We start from the raw sequence: 10,256 nt of genomic DNA, 5'->3' as shown, positions 1-10,256 counted from the left end.
TAATAGGGAGTCAGTGAAGATTTAAATTGTTATCATTATTAGGTTTTAAACATATTGGTGAATAGTATAACCAGTTATGGAATTGATTTTTAGAATTGGGATTCAATACTAGATTTTTCTTTCCTATCATCCTGGATCCTCTAAATGTCTGCCCAGATTGAAGAGATCACATCTTTCTGGAGACCTCATCCATCTCACAAGGATGCTCCCTTCCTGGTCCTTTGGCAACATCTTCTTCCAGCCACCTGCTTTCCTGATGATTGGCATCCCAGGGCTGGAGGTTGTTCATGGCTGGATCTCCATCCCCTTCTCCTCCATGTACACAGCAGCCCAGCCCTCACTGGAAACTGCCTGATTCTCTTGGCTGTGAGGAGGACCCCCAACCTGCACCAGCCCATGTACTACTTCCTGTCCATACTGGTGGTCACCGTTGTGGGCCTCACCTTGTCCACAATGCCCACCACCCTGGCTGTGCTCTCGTTTGACCATTAGCTCATCAGCTTCAATGCCTGCTTGGTGCAAATGTTCTTCCTCCACTCTTTCTCCGTAGTGGAGTCCTCAGTGCTCCTGGCCATGTCATTTGACCACTTTGTGGCCATCTCCAACCCCCTGCGTTATGCAGCTGTCCTCACAAACAATGTCATCATCAGGATGGGGCTGGCCATTGTGGCCTGTGCTACCCTGTCTCTCTTCCCAGTGCCATTCCTACTTAAATGTCTGAACTTCTGCCCTAATAAGACCCTCTTATCCCATTCATTCTGTTTCCATCCTGACGTGATGAGAAGAGCCTGTGCTGACATCACCATAAACATCCTCTATGGGTTCTACGTGGTACTGTCCCCTGGGGGCATAGATTCCCTGCTCATTGTCCTGTCCTACACTCTCATCCTGCCCACGGTCCTGGGGCTGGCCTCTCCCAGGGAGCTCATCAGGCTCTCAACACTTGTGTCTCCCATATCCTGGCCATCTTTGTCTTCTTTATTCCAGGTATCACCATGTCCATGATCCACCATTTTGGGAGGCACCTGCTCCCCATTGTACATGCCTTTGTTGCCTATGTGTACCTGCTGGTGCCCCCTGTGCTCAACCCCATCATCTACAGTGTCAAGTCCAAGCCCATCAGGGAGGCCATGCTCAGGGTCCTGAGGGGGAAAGACCAAGGCTGATGTAATTATGAAATATCGCAGGGTCTGGGTACCATAAAAGACACTTTCTATAGCCTCATAGGAACCTGCTACCCTCAGCAAACACTGAAAATTCCTAGTCTATGCTAATACAGTGGGAAGACCATCAGGCTTCTTCACGATACAAATGGATGTTCACCATTTACTTTGTACTAGAAGCAGTGCTGAGGATTAAAGACTGAGAAATATATTAAATATGGTCATTTCTTTATAGAAACTCACAATCTTGTGCCAGGATAAAGGCATGTAAATACACAATTAGACTGTATACTTATACATACCATAATAAAGTTCAGGGCAAGAGATTACTAGGGACTGCAAATCCGTTCTTGCCAGAACTGTCCTGGGAAGATCGGACAAACCTCTACAAAGGGGAGAATGTTTTTATTTCATCTTGAAAAAATATATAGAGTTTTTTAAAGCAAATTATGAATTAACAAAGAGGGAAATCTAGGGCAAAAACACATGAAAAAGGCATTTTTAATTTTTTCATAAAGTTTTATTGAACAAGTGAATAAATAAATGTGTTGATCATGTGATATGGTACCACCCAGCTCAGCGCTAACTCTTCTTGTAACCCCTCTCAGGAACGTCCTTTTCTCCAAGAGACCCCCTTGCTTGACAGATTCCATAATGAAGTCTGACACTGACAATTGCATCCTTTTCTATAACCCCATTTCAGATCTGCTCCAGATTATCCACACCCTCATTCTTCAACTTTGTTAGAGTTAAAAGCCCTACATCCTTGTTGGCTCCCTTAGGAAGGGAAATGGCAAGTTCTGCATCAGCTTCATTCCCTTTGGATCAAATCTAAGATGAAAAGCTGAGTTGCCAGGGGAGTGGACAAGAAGTTTGAAAGTACTTTGTTTAAGAGATGAGCAATGAGTATCAACTCTGAAAGCCTAAACCAGTGTTATAATATAATCCTTTCCCAAGTTCAGATCTGCCTATGTCAAGAAGGCCAAAAAAAAAAAAGAAAAAAAGAAGGCCAGACATAGCAGAAGGCAATGACTCTTCACATGTATGTCTATTGCATCCAAGGGAGTCTTATCTCAATGTAATTAAAGGAGTGATATAAGATACCTTATTATCTTAAATAGATACAACTCAGAGGTCTCACTCAAACTTTTCTGAACTGGAAATGGTCCAGTTCTAAAGGTCTTTCAAGAAGTCTGGGAACGTTGAAGAAGGAATACTTCTTTTGGCCTGACAAATCATAAACAGCTTCATTTAATAATGTGTTACTAAAAAGAAAAATGGCAAAAATCAAATCAGACAACAGAAATAGAGTGAAACAGAGGCTTTAAAAGTACATAAAATCAATGAGAGACACCAAGTAAAGTAGCTGAATAATATGGTATGTGGAAAAACTAGAGATATTATACTGGAAAAGTAAAATGGGAACAGGTATAAAAGGGGAAAGGTGGCTACTGTCATTCTGAGAAGTGCAAATTTTTATGGGAAGTAATAAAAGATCTCTAATGATTTTTAAGCAGGGAAGTTAATCAGAGTCATGCTTGGAAAAACTCCTATAAGCTATGTGGGATTTAGGACTGATGCAAAAGATGTTTAAGGCAAGGAGACCAGCGTGGAGGTTTTGACAATTGTCCAAGCAACAGGGGAGTATCTTGACTAGGGAATAGCTAGTCAGAATTGAGAACACAAGACATGTTTACGAATCATTCTAAAAAAAATGAGTAAGGGACTTGCAGACTGAAATTTCATATTATGCAGGCTTCTCTAGGGCCCAACAAAGGTCCAATAGCTGAGATGGTGGGGCCAGAGATGAGAATATCCAAATAAAGGAAATGGGGAAGGTAAAATGATGCCCATGTAAAATGTATATGATGAAGGTCTTTAAACATACCCTAACTTCTAGCCAAATCTCCTACAAGAGGCAGCCTTTTCCTCTTATCCTAGTTCTTAACTCCAGGCTCTTCTGGATGACCCAGTAAGTATTTATGAAGTAAACGACCAGATATAGTTTTGTCTCTGCATCTGGCATTTAGTACTTATTGAGAAACACAAGAAGGTGGGGGTGGTGGTGATGTGTATGTGTGTGTGTGTGTCTGTGTGTGTGTTTGTATTTACATTCACCAAATGGTTAATCCATTTAGGATCAAAACCATGAAACTTTATCCTGAGCATATAAACTATCATAAACTTGGAATCCCTTTTGAAATCTAAGATAGTGGCAGCATCCCCAGGAAAAGAAAAATATATGTGTCTGTCTGATTTATCTCTTTATTATCCACCTATCTATGTCTCCAATGGGGTTTCAGACAATATAATACAGATACACACATTCATCATATGTGCATACAGAAGCATGTACACAAACACTTATTAAAAATCTGGGGCTTCCCTGGTGGCGCAGTGGTTGAGAGTCCGCCTGTCGATGCAGGGAACACGGGTTCGTGCCCCGGTCCGGGAAGATCCCACATGCCGCGGAGCGGCTGGGCCTGTGAGCCATGGCCGCTGGGCCTGCGCGTCCGGAGCCTGTGCTCTGCAGCGGGAGAGGCCACAACAGTGAGAGGCCTGCGTACCGCAAAAAAACTGTGGGAAAAGCTTCTTCCATAAAAGATAGGCAGAATGTGCTTGCTGTCAAATCCATCAAAACCATGCCACATAAAGCTAAAAAAAAAAAAAAAAAAAAAAAAAATCTGGAAAAATAAACACCAAAATGCCAACAATAATTTTTTTAAGGTGACAAGTTTATTGGAGTTTTTATTATATTTTTATTTCTTTTATATTTTCAGAGTGTCTAAGATTTTTGTTTACAGTGATCATATACTGGTTTCCTAATATGAAAAAAATCTGTCTCTTTCTCCCTCTTCTCTCTCTTTCATTCTGTTTCTTTCTTTCAATTTCAGTGTCAAGGCACTTCACGAACTGGGATGACCCTCCAAACGGTTCAAAGTGACCAAAGCCAGCACTGACTCTAGTTTATGCTCCATGTTCTGCTGACCATCACTCACCTGGGCATAGCAGGTTCCATACTGCTCACAATTCTCATCTTCTGGATTCCAGTCCAAGAAATTAGATATGCTCTTTCCATATCCTCTGTACCAAGTAGTCCTGTGCTACTAACTATAGGTGGAAAAGTCTGGCCGGCCATGTGCCATGCTCTCTACTATACTACCTTCTTCTCACACTTACCTACCTCTCTTTTGGATGGAGATATCATTCCTCCCCCATTCATTCCTACTGTACTCCTATAGTGCCCACACCCCTCCTTCCCATTCTGCTTCTTCTGGGAGAGCTGTGCTTGGTTTGTAGGGCTCCTGGGTGGGCCTCTGGAACCATACTCATGCTAAGTACAGCTATCAGGGATGCAGTCTTTACTGAGCTCTCCTATGGTCTTGATCTCTGAGTTTTGATGCTGTGGGCACTCCCTGAAGGGTAGCTCAGAGCCCTGGGAATACATGGTGTTCACTTATATACTCTATTCACTTTCTGTGGACCTATGTTTGACTTAGCCTTGCTTCCTGGCTAGCCACCCGGGCCACTGGCCCTACTCAGTCTCACAATACTTCCTGCTCTTGACTCCCTGGTATATAACCAACCCTGCTCTTTCTGCCATGAGCTTCTAGGTTTTCTCAGCTGCATCTCTCCATGTAGTGTCTCTCCAGATATCCAGTGAATGTCCCTACTGTTAATTATACTATTTCCCAAACTAGCCACTGTTTGGGAATTACTCAAACATACTCCTGTTGCTACTACACAAGTACAATGGCAAATAGGCCAGGAACTATTGAGATTAAAGCCATCAGCAACATTAACAGGAAATTCCTAAATACAATGCTGGATGAGTGAGAAAGGAACTTAAATACCTCCCCTAGAAAATGCAATACTCTGGAATGTCTAACTCACTATCCCACTAGTCTAACATTCCCTCCTCACAATATGGGATTGGGCATCAAAAGACAATTTTTTTTGAGCCTGCGTGATCTCATTGAACATCAGTTCCCCCACTGGTACAATGGGGGTAACTAATCATATTCCTGCCTAAATCAAAAGGTTGATAAGAAAATTGGAAATTAAGGAAAAATTTTCACAGTCTATGAAAATGCTCTGAATACAGTATATCATCTTTCATTAATGTAGATAAATATAATCTTTTGTGAATTTACTTTCAATCTTTTCTTAAGGATTGCTACTCAGAAGAAAAGAAATTATTTTTTCTCTGTGGTCATTTTGAAGAGGGAAATCCAGGTATGTCTCCTTTCCTAAGATCCAAAATGGTAGGGGATTCTGAAGAGGAAATCATGGTTTTAAGCCAGATTATCTAATTGTATTATATTCTTGTATTTATTTTATTTTTGCCTTGCTTAAGCCTTCGATAAATGTCTTTTAGAAATATCACCCTTATCTCAGAATGCTATAAACTATCAGTGCAAACAACCATATGAATTTTTTGGACTTGAGAATTGGACTGAATGGTTAAGTGGGAAGTAATAATCCTCCAACCACAACTACCTCAAAGAACTAAAGGGTAAAATAATATTGAAAAATAAGGATTGGGAGTATACAGTTCTGCTGCCCCTACTCAGATGGAGATTCTCCAATCAGTTTCATCTTTGAAGGATCAGTTGTGCTTTCATTAAGAATTTTTTTCCTAATACTGTCTTCCAAAATGTTGATATTAAAATCTGAATCGAAGGACTTCCCGTGAAAAAGAAGTTTGATTCCTGACACCTAGGGATCCGAAGTGTGGGTGGTCACATGGAAAAGACGAAGGATACGCTGCCGGATCTCCTTTGTCTTCACTCCATAGACAATAGGGTTGAGCACAGGAGGAACAAGCAGATAGGTGTTGGCCATGATGACAGGCAGGAGGGAGTCATGCCGCTTGTCAAACCGGTGCACCATAGACAACCCAATGAAAGGTACATAGAATATGAAAACAGCACACACATGAGAGACACAAGTACCAAATGCCTTTGCCTGGGCTTCATGTGTCAAGCCCAACACAGTCTTGAGGATAAGCAGATACGACAAGGAGATGAGAAGTGAGTCCAGGCCAATGGCAGAGATGATGACAATGAGGCCATAGATGATATTGACACGGATGTCAGCACAGGCCAGCTTCATGACATCTTGGTGTAGGCAGTAGGAATGGGAAAGGATATTGGAGCGGCAGAAGGGCAGATGTTTGATGAAGAAAGGCAGGGGTGCCATAAGTGCAACACCCCGTACCACAGCAGCCATGCCGATCTTGGTAACACGAGGCAATGTTAGCACAGTGGCATGGCGTAGTGGGTGGCAGATTGCCACATAGCGGTCAAAGGCCATGGCTAGCAGCACTGTGGACTCCATGCCAGTTAAGGAGTGGATGGCAAACATCTGTAGCAGACAAGCATCAAACTGTATGGTAGTGGAATTGAACCAGAAGATGGCCATCATTTTGGGCATGGATGAGGTGGAGATGAGGACATCAAGGCCAGAAAGCATGCAAAGAAAGATATACATGGGTTCGTGTAGGCTACGCTCCGTCCACACAATGTAGATGATTGTCAAGTTACCTAGCACAGCAATAAAGTAGAGGGAGCACAATGGGAAGGCCAACCAGAACTGAGCTTCTTCCAATCCTGGCAGGCCTATTAGAATGAAATATGTGGCACTGGATTCATTGCCACTGAGATCCACCATAGTGAAGACGCTGAGCTGAGACCACTGCCAGGCAGGTAGAGGCTGGAATACAAAGATAAGCCATTGTCAGATCCTCCAGAATTCCACTGCCATTTTTCTTTTCCTCCACCCTGATGTCCTGTTCTCTGACCAGAACTCTAACTTTATTGCCTATCCAAACTCTGATTCTATTCTAAACTCAGCCTAACTATCCTTCATAACTCAAGGCCCAAATGAGCATTCATCCAGTCTTTCTTACTAACCCCACCTCTGAAGTTAATTCTGAAAACAAATGAAATACTAAAGTAAAAATTCTAAGCATTTTAAATCTTTTAGTTCACCAAGGATAGGTTATTGACTAAGTACACATCAGACTTAGGTGATAAAAATTCCCATCGCTTCTATCTTATCCTACCTTATGCTCCCCTATGTTTAATACCCACTGTAATTCTAATTATATCATTAGACTATCTTTAAGACTAATCCCAGTCCAATGTCCAATACTCTAGTAACATAGATTAATGCTGAAATCTAACCTTATCACTAAACCTAATGATCTCACCATTTCTAGCCTTAACCCTAACTTTAACAATAACCTAAGACTTAACTCTAGTTGTTATTTAAAACTTAATGTAGGGCTTCCCTGGTGGCGCAGTGGTTGTGAGTCTGCCTGCCAATGCAGGGGACACGGGTTCGTGCCCCGGTCGGGGAAGATCCCACATAACGCGGAGCGGCTGGGCCCGTGAGCCATGGCCGCTGAGCCTGCGCGTCGGAGCCTGGGCTCCGCAATGGGAGGGGCCACAACAGTGAGAGGCCCGCGTACCCACCCCCCCAAAAAAAAGAAAAGAAAAAAAAAAAGCTCAAAAGAAAACTTAATGTAAAACTTCATACACCTATTTTATTATGATAACCCTTAATTTAATTTTTTAAAAAAGACACTAACTTCATCCTGAACTCTAACTCTACATTTCACTCTTGCCCAAATGTCCACCCAAAGTCTAACACTTGTTCAGTCTGCCCAGATTATATCATAAAAGGAACAATGACTGCAATGAATGCCAATGGTGTCCCACTCGGATTCCCTTCACCAAGCCAATGCATCTATATCCCATTTGCAGTGGGTGTTGAGTACTAAAGGCTCAGAGTTCTCCCTTTCTACAGAAAATTTTCCTTGATCAAATGAGAGGCACTTCACCCAGGAAGTTATGTTATCCCCACCAGAGCACATCTAGAAGTCAATGAGTGCCTAACACAAAGATACAAAAGGCCAGCCTTCTTGTCTTCAGGTGGGACCAAAGCTGTGATGTAATGTATGCTTCAGAGCTTCTTGAGGAACCAAAGTTGAAGCTGGTCTCCAACTGAGACCCCAGCCTCACATAATTTTCTTTCCCTGCTCTATCCTATTTCCCTCACTCACCTTCTCATGACAATATATACTTTAAACAAGAATTTCTACCTCAAGCTCTGTTTCTAGGGGACCCACCAGGCTTAAGAGAGTGGGACTGACACAGAGGACTAAACCTGAAAGATGATGGCATTAAAAGCACTGGAGGAACAATCAATCCTATACCAGGGTTCCAATATCCTTGAATCTGGCTATTAAAGTGATGGACATAAGTACAGATTGCTGACGTGGGAAATGTCAGATTTGAGTTTTCTCAAATTATATCTCTCTGTTGAAACAATTACAGAGTTAACTAACTTCCTCCCTTTTTTCCTTTCCTCCATTCACAAATATTCACATGCTCCTACTATTTATTAGATTATATAATTGTAGTTACACATACTATATATGTGTATGTATTCTCTCTCTCTCTCTCTCTCTCTCTCTCTCTCTCTATATATATATATATATATATATATATATATATATATATATATATATATAGCTGTCTCCTCTTCCCATTAGGAAAATAGTGACACTTATCGCTAGGGTATATTTAAGATAATTTTATCTTGGTAACAAAAAAAGAAGGGTTAGGTTCTTAAGATCTGGCCCTTGACAACTGGGGTAGGGGCTTCTGCATGGGCTAACAGACAGCAGTTGAATGCACAGAAGAGCTCATGGACAGCATCAGGAGGGGCTTACACCATTCACTGGGCTCAGGATGTGTTGATGGTCTTTGTTCTACTGTTGAGCTGTCACCCAGAGGGTCCCTCAGACCAGACACAAAGGAGAAAACACTGGGAGCATGAGTTTTAGGACAGAGAGTGACAGAGTTTAAACAACTGGAGGGAGAAGATATAAGGAGCCATGCTTAACCAAAAACTTCAGGCCAAAGTCTTCCGTGTCACTTAAATCTTCTGTACTGACCTTTCCGTAGCATATGACACTGTGATCCGTTCCTTCCTTCTTAAAATTTCTCTTTGTTCCTTCTGCTTCTCCTCGTCTCTCTCTGATCACTAGTTCTTGGTTCTTTCTGGGTCTTCAGCCTCCTCCACTTGACCCTTAGGCATACTGTTAAATGATAATGCTCTCAGAATTTTATCCTCAGATCTCTTCTCTCTATATACACTCTCCCCGGGTCATCTCATCTCCTTCAGTAAACCCATTATTTGATTCCCAAATCTACTTGGGAAGGCCTGAATTATCTTTTGTGATCATATTCATAATTCTAGTCACTAAAAGAGTCCACTGAATTGTCTCTCAAGCACATCAAACTCTCCATGTCTGAAGATCAAAGTCTTCCAGAGGCAGTATTGTATAGCTTAATGTTAAGAGTATGAGCTCTGAAATCGATCCTGGATTCAAATCCCAGTCAACGACTTTGTTAACTGTGTGATCTGGGGCAAAGCATTTAATCTTTCTAAGCCTCAGTTTCTTTATTGTTAAAATGAGGATAACAGTCACTGCCTAATAGAAGTCAATGTGAGGATTAAATGAGATGAGTGTAATGCTTTTAGCACAATGCCTGGAACAAAGTAAATATGCAAAAAATTATATCTGTTGTTGTTAACTGTTTTCCTGTCGTGTTTCTTTTTTTCTATTAAGGTGGCATAAACAGACATATGAGCTAAATACCCTGATTCTCATGGCAATGGCCCTAGTATTAACTTTGTCATCGGCACAATCCCAATAATCTTCTGCCCACATGAAATCAGGTCACCATTTATTGTTTAAAAAATACCTTTGTGAGCTCCAAATTAATTCTGGAATAAAGACTAAACTACTAGGGTGGGACAAAGCTCTGTCTTTCAGCATCTGGCCCTAGTTTCTCTCTCACCACTCCTCACCATGGTCCCTATGCTCCAGGCACACTGGAATACATGCCATTTCATAAATGTAGCATTGATCCCATGCCTCTGTGTCTACTTGTCTTTTTTACTTCTCTTCCCTTTGTCATGGTCCTCCCAGATCTCCCTCCTTAAGTTCCCACTGGGCAAAATCTTATCTTCCACATCCTGGTTTACTGTCTCTTTCCTATGCACTTTCCTAAGCCT

At 41.8% G+C, this 10,256-nt stretch overlaps 2 protein-coding genes across 2 annotated transcripts in view; one reads left to right on the top strand and one right to left on the bottom strand.

Moving 5' to 3' along the window:
* The first annotated feature begins 202 nt into the window (after window positions 1-202).
* Window positions 203-1,166, top strand: LOC103075839 (olfactory receptor 51I2-like). The gene is given in 3 exon segments (XM_082931057.1): window positions 203-331; window positions 334-931; window positions 934-1,166. Coding segments are annotated over 3 exon segments (960 nt in total).
* A 4,626-nt stretch (window positions 1,167-5,792) lies between these two features.
* The window catches only part of LOC103074698 (olfactory receptor 51E1), a 9,498-nt gene continuing 5,034 nt past the window's right edge, over window positions 5,793-10,256 (bottom strand). Inside the window, exon 2 of the mRNA XM_007456520.1 lies at window positions 5,793-6,878. Coding sequence (XP_007456582.1) covers window positions 5,883-6,836 — 954 coding nt within the window. The 5' untranslated portion in view covers window positions 6,837-6,878 and the 3' untranslated portion in view covers window positions 5,793-5,882. The remainder of the gene's footprint in view (window positions 6,879-10,256) is intronic.

This window comes from Lipotes vexillifer, unplaced genomic scaffold, assembly GCF_000442215.2.
Source record: "Lipotes vexillifer unplaced genomic scaffold, Lipotes_vexillifer_v1.1 scaffold143, whole genome shotgun sequence".
NCBI lineage: Eukaryota > Metazoa > Chordata > Mammalia > Artiodactyla > Lipotidae > Lipotes > Lipotes vexillifer.
This window is presented reverse-complemented; position numbering and strand designations above follow the sequence as displayed.